Genomic DNA, 16,787 nt, shown 5'->3' with positions numbered 1-16,787 from the left:
AACGGAAGCAGATTATTTAGCCTACACAAATACTGCCTCCCAGGATGGAGATTGCACAACCTCCCTGGGAAACCCTTTCCTTGATTCCCTGTTTCTTTTAGCCTACTGCTTCATGAGAATTCCCCATGTTCCAGCTGATGTCCATTGCCTCTACTCCTGTCATTGGGCACTTCCAGAGGCAAAGCCCGTCTACTCCTTCTCCTCTGAACAAGTGGTTCCTGGACCTGTTCAGAATGCTTTACCTATACACAGCTCAGTGTAGCGCCTGTTCCCCCCTTGTCAGTGTTTGCCAAAGCCTTGCTGGGAGTGCCCTCCTTCCCACCTCTCATGTTGCTCATGAAATCAAGAAACAGTGTTGGTCCTACTGCTGATCCCTGAGAGACCCCACTAGAACCATAGAATCATTTAGGTTGGAAAAGACCCTTGGGATCATCGAGTCCAACCATCAACTCCACTCTACAAAATTCTCCCCTACACCATATGCCCTAACACCACATCTAAAGGACTCTTAAACACATTCAGGGATGGTGATTCCACCACCTCCCTGGGTGGAACCACTCTTTCTCTGAAGAATTTTTTCCTAATGTCCAGTCTAAACCTACCCTGTTGCAGCTTGAAGCCATTCCCTCTTGTTCTATCGCTAATTACCTGTGAGAAGAGACCAGCACCAAACTCTCGACAATGTCCTTTCAAGTAGTTGTAGAGAGCGATGAGGTCTCCCCTCAGCCTCCTCTTCCTCAAACTAACAGTCCCGGTTCCTTCAATCCCTCCTATCCTCTCTTTCTAGTCTTAGCACTAGTAAATAGTGTTTTAAGGAATATTTTGAAGATGCTGAGTGACCTTCTTAGTGGGATCAGTCCGTGTCATTTCTGGTGCTCCAGCCTCAGCTTTTGCAGCCTGTGGGGCGTCTGGCTTGTCCCAGGCTCACCACTGAGGCACTGCACCCTTTACAGTGCTGGGGCAAGTCCCACACCCCAACATCGCCCTTAAAGAGATCACTTAGGACGTCTGGGATGATCTGAGGGCTGGAGGAGTTTTTTCCGTCGTAATGTGGAGATTCTTTGTAGTTGCAGCAGTATGGATGTTCTCTAGACTTTATGTTATGCCTGACCCGCAGAGCTGGGGCATGGAGAAGCTCAATATCTGGAAAGGTCATGGCATCTTCAACTCCACTGTGCTTTCTTTCTCTTTTCTGGTGAGAAAAGAATTGACTGAACCACCGTCAAGGTCTTGAGCTCATTAAAGCTGATGGTGCCTGATTCATTGTCTTGACTGTGGTGCCTGAAGGACTGAAGGACTGAAGCCATTGAGCTTTGTCCTTTCACTACAGGCCCTGGTAAAACGTCTTTCTCTTTCTTTCTTATAAGCCACCTTTAAAAATTGCAAAACCACAAGAAGGTCTCCCCAGAGCCTCCTCCTCTCCAGGCTAAACAACCCCACCTCTCTCAGCCTTTCTTCACAGGAGAGGTGTTACAACCCTTGGATCATTTTTGGAGCCTTTCTTTGGACCCACTCCAACAGACTCTACAGACTCTGCCCACAGTCAGTGGAGAGACATCAGCTCACACAGGGGACTTGTCCCATCCTAAGCAGATGTCCACAGTAAACGGAATGAATCATCTTCCTGGAGACACCGATCCTGCAATTGACCAATGGTTGCCTCTGATCTCTGAACTAAGCTCACAGCAGGGCCTGCCTACCTGGTCACCTGCACATGGCTTGCTTCATCATACGGTCAGAAGTGAACCCACAGGCTCTTCCACCAGAGCCTACAAACACCTCTATCCCATGGCTAAACCCCATGTCCATGTCCCTGGTACTCAGGCACAGATGGATAACAGGGAAAGGGCTTTTGTGTGGGTGAATGGAATCAAGCTGGGTATGTTACTCTCCTCAGCTGCATCTCTGGCTCTCCCTGAGTGCACATTAGTCTTCCCTCAGCCACAATGAGCTCTTTCAAACAGGATTTGCAGAAGATGACTCTGTCAAGTGCGTGTCCTGTGCCCTGGACAGTGTAGGCAGCCTCTCATTGGGTGTCTTGAGTCTCCTCATTTCACTCTAGATGCCTGGAGGTCTAGATTAGTGTGTGAGTATGTGTGGGTGTTGTCGAAGCCAGCTGTTTAGTGTGTCTTGAGTGACCCTTCCTGGACTCTTCCAGCATGTGAGATGAGTCGTCTGACCACGCCAACATGTTTTGCACCAGAAATGCTTGGGCCCCTCATCCTGTCATGCAAAAGATGCCTCCACTGGGGAATGTGCCTGGCATAAAGCCGTAAATGGAAAGACAGTAATTCAGGAAGCCGAAACACAGCCTGTAACATTGGTTGGGATGTTTTGCATTCAAGGAGCTTATCAGCAAAGGATCACCTCTACAAGGGATGCCTCTGGCAGTGTGGGGCAGTTAAGGTGCATGATAAAAGCCAGCCCAGCTCCTCACTCTCTCATCCACTTCTCTTGCCTCCTTCTCCTTGGGAGTCAGGTTAGTTTGAAGCCCCTTCTCCTTCTCTGCTTTCTCTAAAAGGAGGTCTCACTTCAGCTGACCTCTCAGCTGAGACTGGCTTTGTTCTCTGCCAGCTCATGGGGCTGCTTGTCATGGGAGGGGGAAGCAGGGAGAAGGTTAGACATGGAGGGAGGCTGGGATTGTGCTGAGGTGGCTTCTGGACTCAGGGGCCAGGCAGTAGCTGCATAGGAGCTGGTGGCTCTTTTTGGGCCCTGTCAGAACGAGGCCAAGAAGTCCTCACATTCTTGGCACAGCCTCCGTCTCCCAGCTCTGCATGTTCTTTGTCTCTCTCATGGTGATGTGACGGGCTGCTCCTCACACATCCCCTTGTTTTGCTTCCTCCCTGCCTTCTCTCCCAGGTGCACCTCCGAAGCCAAGACATGTCCTGCTATGACCAGTGCCAGCCCTGCCAACCCTGCCAGCCCTGTGGCCCGATCCCACTGGCCAACAGCTGCAATGAGCCCTGTGTCAGGCAGTGCCAGAACTCCACCGTCATAATTGAGCCTCCTGGTGTGATGGTGACCCTGCCTGGACCCATCCTCAGCTCCTTCCCACAGAACACCGTTGTGGGATCCTCCACCTCTGCTGCCGTTGGCAGCATCCTCAGCTGTGATGGAGTGCCCATCACCTCTGGGTGCTGTGACCTTTCCTGCATTTCCAGCAGCTACTGTGGCAGCAGATGTCCCCCCTGCTAAACATGCTGACAACAGCTCCCCATAAGGACCCCTCAGAACTCAGAACATGGTGCTGGACAGAGGATCAGACTTCATGCCATTTTTTTTAAGACAGCTGAACATCTCTGACTCTCCCTGCAAGGACAGACATGAATACGCTGACCTGGGCTCTCTGAAAACGCAGTCAATATTTACCTTTCCTGTCCTCCGTTCACCCTTTTTCTCTCTTTTCTTTGATGTCCGGTGCTTCCCTTAAAGCCTTGTTGTGAAGACCCCAGAAACCAGCCTGGAGGGACCTGCTAGCCTGCCTTTCTCTGCTGGGCAGGTCAACAGATGCCCTGTGGGAACTCTGCCACAGGAAATGGAACACATTCTTGTCTGCTCCTTCTGCTCCCCACGCTGGGGGCCTCCACTTGGAATGACCTCATTTCCCTCTTTAGACTCATTAAGCAATTGATGCAACCCCGCCTGTGCCCTTTACGTGATCTTTCCATCTGCACACTGACTGCGGAGGGTGAAAGCCATTGCTTTGTGGTAGGAATCAGGTGGGGGCACAGGGGAACCCTTCATCACTCCCAGAGGCATTGGAGGGTGGGACACACTGCAGGGAATCCCCTTTCAGGCACTGCCTCTTAAAGCTGAAGAAGACATCCCTGGTTACTCCACAGCCAACGGCCATCAGTCCTTGCCTTGCTGCAGCTCTGCTCAGAAATAGCCCCTTGGCCATGGACCATGTCATGTGAAAGGGAATCCTGACAACTGCTGTCCTCCAGAGGGGAACTGTGGGCATGTGGGAGGCCTGGGAGGTCTGCAGTCCCACAAGCTCTTGGGGAAGAGTGCTCCTCTTGCTTTGGGTGGAGCTGTGCTGGGCAAGGAGGCTCAGAAGACCATGTTCCCAAAGGATGGCAGGAACTGGGAATGGGTGAATAGCCTTGGGGATGGCCCACATTGCCTACTCCACCTGCCCCTTCCCTCCATCACCTGATCTAGGGAACATGGTCAGTATGCCATGGCACGAGCAGCAGGGACAGCTTCCCCATGCAATTCTATCACCCTCCAGCATCTGTCATGGCCCATCTGTTGCCCAGATATGTAGGGCTGAGGTGTTCACAAGTTCCTATTAGTATCAGCTACAGCAGGCCACTCACTGGAGGCCTCTGTCCCTGTGAACCCAACACCCCGTGGGTGAAGGCAGGCCTAGGACAATGACCTGGTGCCCAAAGATGCAGCACTGCTCTGTGCTGCCTTGTCTTCCTCAAGGAGAGCTTTCCTGAGGCACAGGAACTCTGCAGCCCCACAAGTGCCACAACCCCAGTCTAGTCCAGAAAGGTGCTGTGTGAGAGGAGATATTCCAGCTCCGTGGAGACATGGCAGCGACAGTGGGATTTCATTCAACCCTCAGCAAGATCCATGAGCTGTCTCTGAATGGCACAGGACACACAGCAGCCCAGCCACAGGTTACACACTGGGGTGCCTTTCCCCAGGCACCAACCTCCTTCAGCATTCCCTGAGCCCTGGGGCTGAAGTGACCCTTGTGCTCCATGCAGCACTGCTGCTCCCCACACACAGGCCAAGGGCATCCCACAACTGCAGGCTCTGTGCCCATGTGCTGTGGGAGTTTGCCCTCACACAAATGCCACACACCGACAGCAGCACAGGACCAGGGCAGAGGACAGAGTGATTCCTGCATGGGGTTAGGACTGGGGACACCTCTCCCCACCTCTCCCTCTTCTGTAGGAATCAGTGCTGAGTCCAGCGGTAACACAGGGATGAGATCGCAGTCTGAGATGGACCAGCTCTCTTGTTTTTTCTTAGCAGAGCCCTACACCAGGGAAACATTTCTGGGTGCTTAGCCGAGGAACTGGCTCCCTAGGGCCCATGTTCCCCCAAGACCAGTGAGTGTGGTGGTGACTACACACCCTCATAACCAGCCCAGAGAGCACTGGCTAGCAATTTTCTTGGCACATCAGAACCACACAGAGGTTTTTTGATTCATGTGGTTACCCCCCACTCAAACAGTGCTCTCTTTCCTGAAAGCATCGTGGCCTTTGAAAATCACAATGCTACAGAAAGTGCTTTCCAGGGGAAGCAACTGCAGCATCTCCCCCTCATGGCCTGTGGATACCGCTGCGTCTTTTTCTACATCACCATAACAAGGGATTACCTTCCAAACAGTTTTCAAATTTGTATTCTCACAATCCAGTAGAAAATGATCAGATACTGATGCATTCTGTAAAATACGAAGACGGAGCTCTCCTCATGGCCACACCTACTCAAAATAATTTTCAGAAGACCCAGACCAGCATTTCTTGCAGTAATTTTCATAACTATATTCCATAAATAAAACTTACAATCCAACTGCACATCTGGGTGTGTGCTTTTTAATCTCAACCAAACCCAACTGCACGTCTTGGTGTGTGCTTTTTAATCTCAACCCAACCCAACACAACATGGTTTTTGAATGGACACTACAGACAGCAAAGTTTCAAGATTGTATGAATATAAAACCTCCGTGGCAGGGGGAGTTGGACTAGATGGCCTTTTAAAGGTTTTTTCCTAGTAAAGCCATGCTGTCATTTCATGATTCCACAAATATTTTTATTTCAACAGTAAAGTTTACAGCGTGCGCTACTGATTTTTAGGTATCGTCCTCATATTACATGATGTCTGGGATGTTTCTTGGCCATCTTCAGTCACTTCTAGTTTTCCAGAGACCGTGGTTGTTGTATGACCCGTGATACAAGATGGGACATTCACCACAGCCATGGCTTTCCTAAAAACATTCCAGCTTTTAGGTCTTCTCAGATGGGCCACAAGTCTGAAGGACACCTCGGACTAAATCAAGAGGTGGGACCCCCTTAATGACATCTCTTTTGTACACAAAAGTTCCCTGGTTTTCCCAAGAAGAGATATGCTTGTGCTGCCCTAGTTCACCTAGGAGCACTTGCGCATTCTTCCAATACCGTGGATACATATTATCAGGCACTTCCTGAACAACAGGGCTGTAATCCTCAGGAGACTCCAGGGGCTTTTGCACCTCTGTCTAGTTTTCCTCTGGAAAAGCAGGAGTTATTGTCCCCCTTTTCTGATTGCTCTCCTTCTTGTGGGAGTACTTTTGCAGAGCGTTTGTATACACCTAAGTTTTCTCATAGGCCAGCAAACCTGGTGTCTGGAGAATGTCCCTCATTTCAGCATCCAAAGAGAGGACTGTGTCAGTCCTCATGTCTTCCCAAGGTAATTACAGCCCCCATAGTTGCTCGTGCTAATTTGCATGGACTAGGTGCTTCTTTTTCCCCCAAATAGTCCATCCCTGCTTTACCTAAAGCTCTGTAAATGAGCAGAAGAGCAAACCTTACGTCCTCCACAAATTTGGTAAAAGGATCTTTCCAGAGCACTTCCTTAAGCAGCAGTTGGCAGCAACTGTAAGACCACAGAATATTCTCAGGCATAACAAACAGCAAGCAGTGGGCATTCGTCAGTCGTCAAGCAGTTGCAAGTTAAAAAAGTTAAAGCATGTTATTAAGGACATTGTCCAAAAACGCCTCTTAACTACTGACAGGCATCAACCTCCTCTCTAGGAAGCCTGTTCCCATGTGTGACCACTCTCTTGGTGAAGAACTGTTTCTTAATGTCAAGTTTGAACCTCTCCTGACGCAGCTTTGAACCATTGCTGTGTGTCGTGACACTGGATCCCAGGGAGAAGAGATCAGCAGCTCCCTCTCCACTTCCCCTCCTCAGGAAGCTGTAGAGAGCCATGAGGTCACCTCTCAGACTCCTTTTCTCCAAACTAGACAAGCCCAAAGTCCTTAGCCACTCCTCATAGGACATTCCTTCCAGCCTTTTCACAGGCTTTGTTGTCCTCCTCTGGATGCATTCAAGTACCTGCACTTCCTTCTTAAATTGTGGAGCCCAGAACTACACACGGTACTCAAGGGGAGGCTGCCCCACTGCTAAATACAGCGGGATAATCCCCTCTCTTGACCAGCTGGTTGGACTGTGTTAATGCACCCCAGGCTGTGGTTTGCCCTCTGGCCTCCAGGGCACACTGCTGACTCCTGTTGAGCCTGCTGACAACCAGCACCCCCAGATCCCTTTCTGCAGGGCAGCTCCAGCCACTCCTCTCCAAATTTATACCTGTGTCTGGTGTTACTCCATCCCAGATGCAGAATCTGTCATTTGGACTTGTTAAATTTCATGCCATTAATGATTGCCCAATGCTCTGATTTACTTAGATCCCTCTGCAGGGCCTCCTGTCCCTCCAGAGACTCATCAACACCTCCCAGTTTGATATCATCAGCAAAATTGCTCATGGCACATTCAACTCTTGCATCCAGATCACTGATCAAAATATTGAACAGAACCTGCCTCAGAATTGAGCCCTGAGGAGCACCAGTGCTGACTGGTCATCAGCCAGATGTAGCCCCATTCACTACAACCCTTTGAGCCCTGCCTTTTACTCAACTTTTCACCCAGCACAGCATATACCTGCTCATCCCACAGTTGACTCCAGAACTTCTCACTTGAATTCCCAACTTTTCCAGAAGGATAGAGACACTATTAAAAACCTTACTGAAATCCAGAAAAACTCCATCCACCACCTTCCCTTCATCCGCTAGGTGGGTGAACTTATCATCGAAGGATCTGTAATTAGTTCAACAGGACTTCAGTCAAGTGACCATCTTCAACAGGTATTTGTTCAGAGTTTTCTTCAGACCTCCTCTTGCTATCTACGTACTTAAAAATCCTTTCTTGTCACAAGACGGGCCAACTCTCAACTCTCATTGAGCCTTGGCCTTTCCTGCCTTCTCCCTGCATATGTGAACCACAGCTTTATAACCTTCCTGTGAAGCCTGGCCTTCCTTCCAGACATTGTACAATTTCTTTTGCCTCTTGAGTTCCATGAGGTCTTCTGCCCTGCTTGCTTAGCTTGAGACACAACGGAATTGCCTGTTCCTGTGCTTTTAAAAGATGGTTCTTAAAAACTGAATACCGCCTGCAGACTCCTAAAAGCAGACTCTCAAGGCACAATCCCAGGATGGATGATGGTGACTTTTGGCACCAAGTGGAAGGCTTCTGCCTCACCTAAGGGTTTACAACTACAAAATAGGTTCTTTGCCTTCAAAGATAATAAACATGAGGAGTTAGAGATGAGTGAGCAGTTGCAGGGCTACGATCATGTTGGGATCATGGAGACAGGGTGGGATGGCTCCCATGACTGGCATGTTTCAGTGGAGGGATACAGGCTCTTTCAGAAGACAGACTGAAAAGGCAAGGAGGGGGACTTTCTCTTTCTGTGAGAGAGCAGCTGGAGTGCATGGAGCCCTGCCTGAGGATGGGTGATGTGCCAACCGAGAGCTTGTGGGTAAGCATTAAAGAGAAGACAGACAAAGACACACTGTAGTGGGTGTCCCCTATAGGACACCTGATCAGGAAGAACCAGCAGAGGAGACCCTCTACAGGCAGGCAGGAGCAGTCTGATATTCACTGGCCTTGGCCTTCATGGGGAAATTCATCCACCCCAACATCTGCTGGAGCAACAGCACAGCAGGACATAAGCACGTTTCCTCAAGTGCATGGATGACAACTTCATCACCCAAGTGATAGAGGATCCCATGAGGACAGGTGTTCTGCCGGACCTCATAGGTATCAAGAAGGAAGAGCTTGTTGTGGATGTGAAGATCAAAGGCAGCCTGGGTTGCAGTGACCGTGAAATGGTGGAGTTCATGATCCCAAGGGGACTGAGGGGGTAAATAGCAAGCTCATAACCTGGGCCTTTAGGACAGCAGGCTTTGGTGTCTTTAAAGACCTGCTTGGAAAATTCCTGTGGGGTATAGCCCTGGAGGCAACAGAGGCTTAAGACATCTGGACCACTTCCTCCAAGCTCAAGAGCAGGCCATCCCAATGAGCAGAAAGTCAGGAAAGCATGCCAGGAGGCCTGCATGGATGAACAAGGAGCTCCTGGCCAAACTAAAACACAAGAAGGAAGTGAGCACAGGTAACTGGGAAGGACTCCAGGGACACTGTCCAAGCATGCAGGGATGAGGTTAGAAAAGGCAAAGGGCAGGTGGAACTGACTCTGGCAACAGATGTCAAAGGCAACAAGAAGGGATTCTCTAAGGACACAGGTGACAAAAGGAAGGCTAGAGGAACTGTAGTCCCCCTGCTGAATGAGTGGGCCTTCTCTGATGCTGCGCAGCCTGGCAACACAGGACATGAAAAGGCTGAGGTGCAGAATGCCTTCTTTGCCTCAGTCTTTGCAAGCAAGATCAGTCTTGAGGAATCCTATGTCCTTGAGACCAGGAACTCTGGCATAGAGTCCAGTTGGAGGCCTGTAACTAGCAGGTGTTCCTCAGGGGTCAGTGCTGGGCCCAGTCTTGTTCAATGCATCCATCAACGACCTGGATGAGGGGACAGAGTGTACCCTCAGCAAGTTTGGTGATGATACAAAACTGGGAGGAGCAGCTGACAGACCAGAAGCCTGTGGTGCCATACAGCGAGACATGGACCGGCTGGAGACTTGGGTGGAGAGGAACCTAATAAACTTCAACAAGGGCAAGTGTAGGGTCCTACACCAAGGGAGGAACAGCAGGTTAGGGTTTGACCTGCTGGAAAGCAGCTGTGTAGAGAGACCTGGGAGTCCTGGTGGACAGCAAGTTGACTGTGAGGCCGCAATGCGTCCTTGTGGCCAAGAGGGCCAGTGGTCTCCTGGGTGCATTAAAAAGGGTGTGGTCAGCAGGTCGAGGGAGGTCATCACAGAATCACAGAATGGTAGGCATTGGAAGGGACCTCTGGGGATCATCTAGTCCAACCCCCCTGTCAGAGCAGATTCACCTAGAGCAGGTTGCACAGGAACGCATCCAGATGGGTTTTGACTGTCTTCAGAGACAGAGACTCCACCACCTCTCTGGGCAGCCTGTTCCAGTGCTCTGCCACCCTCAAAGTAATGAAGTTCTTCCTCCAGACGAGGCCTCGCCAAGGCAGAGTAATATCCCGGTGGTGGTAGAGGGCCCACATAACTTTGATTTTCAGCAGCATTGAAATAATGTTGCAAATAACTTTTGCAGCCCCCAATACCCATAGACTGGGGAAGGCTGCTTATTTTCCTCGGTGAAAGATTTAAAGAGTCTATGAAACCCAGCCCACCTGCACCCTACAAATGACCACTGGAATGAGTTGGGAGGGAAAGAAAGACAAGGCACGTCCTTGGGAGACCAACCAAGGATTAAAGGGTTGGGAGTAGTTTGGCCCCTTTCTGTCAATGCAGCCACAGACCACCCCACCAGTGTGCCCCAGGCCAACATCACTTGCCTGCACTGCACCCATCCAGCACTTGAGCTGAGGCTTCTGCTATCACTGACACATTCCTGCCCCAGAAATCATGGGGTCTCACAATCCCAGCACTCAGAAGAAGCCTCTGTGAGGGATGGTGGACAGAATAAGCCAGGAAATGAGAAGGTGGCGTTGGAAAAACAGCTACCCAGCCCATGTCATTAGCTGGGATGTTTTCTGTTCATCATGAGCAGCTTAGACAATTGCCACTTCTGTAGAACCTACCTCTGGGCCCAGGGCAGGTCAGGGCCACCATAAAAGCCAGCCCAACTCCTTGTTCTCCCATCCACTTCTCTCTCCTCCTTCTCCTTGGGAACCAGGTCAGTCTGAAGCCCTTTCCCTGCATTGTTTTCTGCCAATGCAGATGTGTACTCCTCCCTCCTATAGTGGGCTGCGGTGCTGCTCTCCATGAGAAGGGGAAGAAGGGTGAAGGTCTGAGTAGAGAGTGTCTGGGACTTGGTTGAGGGAGCTGTTCTCTTAAGAGATAGGCAGCAGCCTCCTTGGGCCTGGAGACACTTTGCATTATCTTGAAAGAGGACTTGGCACTTGGCTGAGGTTGACCTTCACTGCAAAGATTGGCAGCAGCCTGGTTGGGCCTGGGTGATCCTCACAGTACTGTGTCTGGTAACCCTTTTGCCTCACTGCACAGTTTCTAGCTCCTGGCTCAGCAGGTGCCTTCGACATGCTTGTGGTGGAGTGACAGACTCCTGGCAGACTGTTCCTCACATGTGTGTGTGCTCTACTGCCTCTCTGCCCTCTCTCCCAGGTGCTCCTGCAGCCCAGAGACAAGTCCTGCTATGACCAGTGCCAGCCCTGCCGGCCCTGTGGCCCGACCCCACTGGCCAACAGCTGCAATGAGCCCTGGGTCAGGCAGTGCCAGAACTCCACTGGTCTCATTGCGCCCCCACCTGTTGTAGTGGCCCTGCCTGGCCCCATCCTCAGCTCCTTCCCACAGAACACCGTTGTGGGATCCTCCACCACCGCTGCTGTTGGCAGCATCCTCAGCTGTGATGGAGTGCCCATCACCTCTGGGTGCTGTGACCTCTCTGGCATTTCCAGCCGCTACTATGTCAGAAGGTGCCCCCCCTGCTAAATGCGCTGGTGACAGCCCTGACAAGGACCCCCAGGTACCTGATGCTGGATTCAGGACAAAGCTCCTGGCCATTGATTTTAGGGAGGCTGAGCATCCATTGCTGCCCTTCCAAAGGAGAGCTGCTGGGGCGCTCTGAAAATGTGGCCAAAGTCTAACTTCCCTGCCTTATCTTCTCTCCCATCTCCTTCTTGTCTTCTGTTTTTTGGGGTTGTAAGACCTGCAAAGCCACCGTGGGGCATCTGCTGGCCCCTCTCCCTCTGTGGGACAGGCCTGTGGGATCTCAACTGTGGGCAATGGCAGCAGAGTTTTGGCAGCTGCTGATCCTCTCCCTGCTCTGGCCGCCTCCTCTACAAGTGAACTTCTTTCCACCTCAAAGTCATTAAAGTTTTCTGCATGCTGACCTCTGCTTCCATCTCATCCTTTTCATGGTGGACCTTACCTTGTATGCTAAGGAAGAAAGGCATTGTCTTGGGTGGTGGGGGATAAGGTGAGGGCACAAGCAGAAGAGGAAGGGGAGGGTGGGCTACAGGGCAATGGGTCCCTTCCAATCACCGTCCCTTGGAGCTGAGGAAGATATACTCATCTCCTCCACAGCCAGTGGGTATCTGGCCCTGTATTCCAGCATCTCTGCTCACTTACAATCTCTTGGCGTCATAACACGTCCTGCAACAAGGAGACTGACCATTGCTTTCCCTTAGAGAGTGCTCCCCAGTGCTGCTGGAGGCTCTGAGAGGTCAGCAGCTCACAAGCCTGTGCAGAAGGGAAATACCTCTGCTCTGGATAGCCCTGTGGCGGGAAAAGAAGCTCAGTCAGAAGGTGGCCCCCAAAGATGCAGGAGCAAAGATCGTGTGAGAGAAAGCCTTCAGAACGACCCCTGACCTTCTCATCCTAATCCCCCCACTTGTCCCCTGAAAGAGGGAGCACGGCCTGAACCCAAGGGCAAGGATAGTAAGGGCAGGCCACCCATACACCTTCTGCCCCCAAAGAGTCCCCTGCACAGCCCAGCAGTTGCACAGATGTGCAGGGCTAAGGGGACTCCCAGGTTGATGTTGGAATCACAAAGTATCTTTCCCCTAGGCCAGCTCTTCTCCTGGCAGGGCATGTTGTCCACCTCTGCTTGGTGGTCTCCTCCCCTATGGAGATCATGGATAGAGCTGTACAGCCTGGTCACACTGCGGCAGGGCTGCGGGAAGCCTATGAGGTACTGCATGAGAAGGCCTCCAAGGATGGGGGGAGTGCAATGGGGAGAGCAGGTCCTCCAGACCTCAGCACACAGCCATGCAGCAACTGGAGGGTCCACAAGGTGGTTCTGAGTATTTTTGAAAATTATTGTAATCTTGTAATTCCAGGAAGGACCATTGCCAGAGGGCAGGTGTTCCATCTTTCTTTGAACTCCAGCCTCTAAGGGACACATCTCAGAGGAGAGACTCAAAGAGACAGGCCCACAGGAAACCCTACAGAAGCAGTGTGCAGCAGGGAGATCCAGAAAGCAAAGAGCAGCAGTGAGGAACCATTGCACAAACCCCCACAACCTCCTGCATTGCCCACCAGCTCACCAGAGCCATTGGGCAGAATAACCACATAACCCCCGGTGAAAACAAGGGAACCTGAGAGTCTTTCACCACTTTCTTCTCAGGTCACTGACACCGTCCTCTCCTGGAAGAGAATCTTGTCCTGCAGATCCCTGGGTGAACAGGGGAAGCAGCACTGCCAGGGGACACCTGACAGACCCTTCCCTCACCCTCAGCCTTGCACAGACACATCTCCTCCCTCCCCTGGGTTCTTGCACAGCCAAGGAAGCTCCCTGAACCAGGGTGTCACGCACTGCACAGAGGTACAAGGCACTGTCAGAGAGCCCGACTTCCTCCAGCTGCAGGAGGCTGTATTTCTCGGTGGTGTTCAGCACGGTGGTGATACGGCCACTGCGCTTGCGACCAGCTGCTGCCTGATAGGAGATACTCTGTGGGGCTTGTCCTTTTCTCTGTTTGTACCAGACCAAGGCATCAAACCTGGATGTTCTGTAGGTGCAGGTGGTTTCAAAGATGTCTCCCTGCTTCACTGTGACTTGTGCTTCTTGCTGGGTGACAGTGGTCTGTCCCATGGCGCCTGGAAGAAAGAGAGGGTCAGTGACTGTGCAGGGAAAGACTCAGAGACTCAAAACAAGAGGAGATGTAATATGTCAGAGGAGGAGGCTCCCTTTTCCTTTCTCTGCAGCACTAGCCCCATGGATGGGTACAGCAAGGCGGTATCTTTGGGCAGGCAGCCTCACACCTCAGCTCAGCATGGATCCCACAACACAGTAATGCCAACTACCTCCCACAGGGATACCCCCAGAGGAGAGCTGTGCTTTCACCCACACTTTTGATTTCCAATCTCCTGCTGCCCGGAGAGTCCAGGGAAGAACCTGTGGTGCCTGACCTTCCTGCACGGGCTCCAGGACACCTCCAGCATGGTGAGAGATCATGGGAACACCTGTGAGCACTTTCATGCTGCTCCCCATTCCCTGTCCTCTCAGGAGTCTCCGAAGTCAAGGTAGGGAGGGAAAAGAAAGCCCAGGCACTGAGGACTTGCAGGAGGAATGGATAGTCCGGGCAAGCTGCATGACATGTGCCAGCCAGGAGAGAGACTGGGACACCCTAAGAACGTGAGTGGCATGAGAGAGCTTTCATGTCCCTGCATCAGCTTTCAAAAAACATTTGTGTTTTGGGTACAAGGTCAGAAAAGGTGTACTATCAAGATAGAAAAGAGTTTCTGCAATGATATGTCTGCGAAACACTGGGCCCAGAGAGATCAGAAGAGACAGGCAGAGAGAGGTGGATGGGTGGCAAGAGAAAAGGAAGGCAAGAGGTCTGTGATGGTCGGGAGAGGAGCTCTTTCTTCTCGGTCTCATCTTTTCTTTTCCATCAGTAGCAGCAGTATCTTGAGAAAGCAGGTGCAAAACCACACTTGCGATCTGGTGTTTCCCAACATTTGCCCATAATTCAAGAGCAACTCCCTGCAGAGACCTGTTGAGGGGGTGAGGGTCTCCTGGGAAGAAGGGGAATCATGCCTCCAGTCAAAGCCAATGCTTACCCAGTGGTTGCCTCAGGAAGGCAGCAAGGACAAGATACCCGAGGTGCATGCTGAGACCGATCCTCCTGCGTGTGTGGGAGAGACTCAGAAAAATCACACATCCCCACCAAGAGCCCCGAGAGAGCAGAGCTGCCGGAAATGACTCTGCAAGGGGAACAAAGAATGAAATGGGGAGGAGAAAATGCTTGTTCTTAGCACATCTCAAATGCCTGTGCTGTGGTTTTCTCTCCTTTAGTAATGTCACATCTTACTTGATGCTGATTGCGATGCTGATGCTTGATGCTTGATGCTGGTGCCAGCGCTGATGCTGATGACAACGCCTGGCGGCAGGGGAACAGTTGCCCCAGCGCCCGTGTCTGGGTATGGCTGGACGGGGAAAGGTGTTTCCGTCAAGCAGCGCAGCAGTGCCCGTGGTGGGCGTGGCTGGGGTTGTCATAGATTCAGAGAATGGTTTGTGTTGGAAAGAACTTTGAAAGACCGACTAATCCAACACTCCGGCCACGGGCAGGGACATCTGTCACTAGATCAGATTGCTCAAAGTCCAATCCAGCCTGACCTTGAACACTTCCAATGACGGGGCATCCACCACTTCTCTGGGCAACTTGCTCCAGTGTCTCACCACCCTTCTGCAAATTTCCAAATTATACAAAATGTCCAACCTAATTCTACCCTCTTTCTGTTTAAAACAATTAGCCCTTGTCCTGTCCATACTGGGACCAATAGTGTTTGATACCTTCATTAATAACATAGACAGTGGGATTGAGTGCACCCTCGGCAATTTTGCAGATGACACTAAGCTGAGTGGTGCAGTTGGTACTCTTGAGGGAAGGGATGCCATCCAGAGGGACCTTGACAGTCTGGCGGAATGGGTGCATAGGAACCTCCTGAAGTCCCACAAGACCAAGTGCAAGGTTCTGCAGCTGGGCTGGGGCAATCTCCATTATCAGTACAGACTGGGAGTCAAATTGATTGAGAGCAGCTCTGTGGAGAAAGACTTGGGGATACCAGTGGTTGCAAAACTGGACACGAGCTGACAATGTGTGCTTATAGCCCAGAAAGCCAGTTGTATCCTGAGCTGCATCAAAAGAAGCTTTTCCAGCAGGTCAAGGGAGGTGATTCTCCCCTTCTACTCCACTCTGGTGAGAGCCCACCTCGAGTACTGTGTCCAGTTGTTCTGGGGTTCCCAATAAAGAAAGACAGGGACCACGGGATGGCTGTAAAAAATGACCCGAGGACTGGAACACCTGTCTTAGGAAGAAAAGCTGAGAGAGTTGGAGTTCTTCAGCCAGGGACACTAAAGAGAAGGCTCCAGTGAGACCTCATTGCTGCATGTCAATATATTAAGTGGGGTTATAGGATGGAGAAGGGCTTTTTATGAGGGCCTGTAGTGACAGGACAAGTCATAATGGTCCACCAGAGCAGCCACTGCCACGCTCAACATCCAACAACGGAAAATCCTGACATAGGTGTGCTTTTTACACACATTGTACATATCTATTATGGCTGCCCTGTGGCTAACGACAGAAGCAGATGATTTAGCCTAAGCAATGCTGCAGCCGCTTTCTGAGAAGATTTCTAACAAACTCGTCTGGCTGGCACCTTGCTTCCTGATGCTGCCCTTGCAGAGCACAGCTGGGAGAGGGACTCCTTCCATGGGAGGCAGGTCCCAGTTGGCGGGACCTGAATGGGAGTCTTTCAGGCCAGGTGAGGACCCTCGGAAAATGCCAGCCTTTCTGGGAGGCTCTCCGGGCACAAGGCTTGTCCTCCCGGTGCCTGTGCAGTGCTGGGCACAGCCTTCTGCCACCACTCCTCTGGCTCTCCCGGCTGCTCCAGTGCTAAAAGCAGATGAGGAGATGGTCACCTCAGCAGAGCAGCTCCCTGAGCTCAAATGAGCCACGTTCACTGACAGATGTCAGGGCTTGGCTCAGACAGCTTGAAATCTCCTCCTGATGCCACCTGCTAATTAATATTAGTTTGTCTTTTGAAGAGATGGTATTTATCTTAAGGCAACTTCATCAGGCCAGCTTCCTCTCTGGTGTCCCAGCCCCAGCATTTGCAGCTGCAGGCTGCCCCCACACACAACATTTGCTGCCATGTGAGCATGTCAGGGCAGCACCTC

General features: G+C 51.4%; 1 protein-coding gene across 1 annotated transcript; it reads left to right on the top strand.

Moving 5' to 3' along the window:
* Positions 1-2,406: 2,406 nt before the first annotated feature.
* LOC141732678 (feather keratin Cos1-1/Cos1-3/Cos2-1-like) lies at positions 2,407-3,195 on the top strand. Its single transcript, XM_074561966.1, has 2 exons — positions 2,407-2,479; positions 2,879-3,195. The coding sequence occupies exon 2, from the start codon at positions 2,881-2,883 to the stop codon at positions 3,193-3,195; it is 315 nt and encodes a 104-aa protein (XP_074418067.1). The 5' UTR covers positions 2,407-2,479; positions 2,879-2,880.
* Positions 3,196-16,787: the final 13,592 nt, after the last annotated feature.

The sequence above is a fragment of the Larus michahellis genome, chromosome 18 (genome assembly GCF_964199755.1).
Source record: "Larus michahellis chromosome 18, bLarMic1.1, whole genome shotgun sequence".
Classification (NCBI taxonomy): Eukaryota; Metazoa; Chordata; class Aves; order Charadriiformes; family Laridae; genus Larus; species Larus michahellis.
The sequence above is the reverse complement of the archived record's forward strand: the minus strand, read 5'-3'. Positions and strand labels throughout refer to the sequence as shown.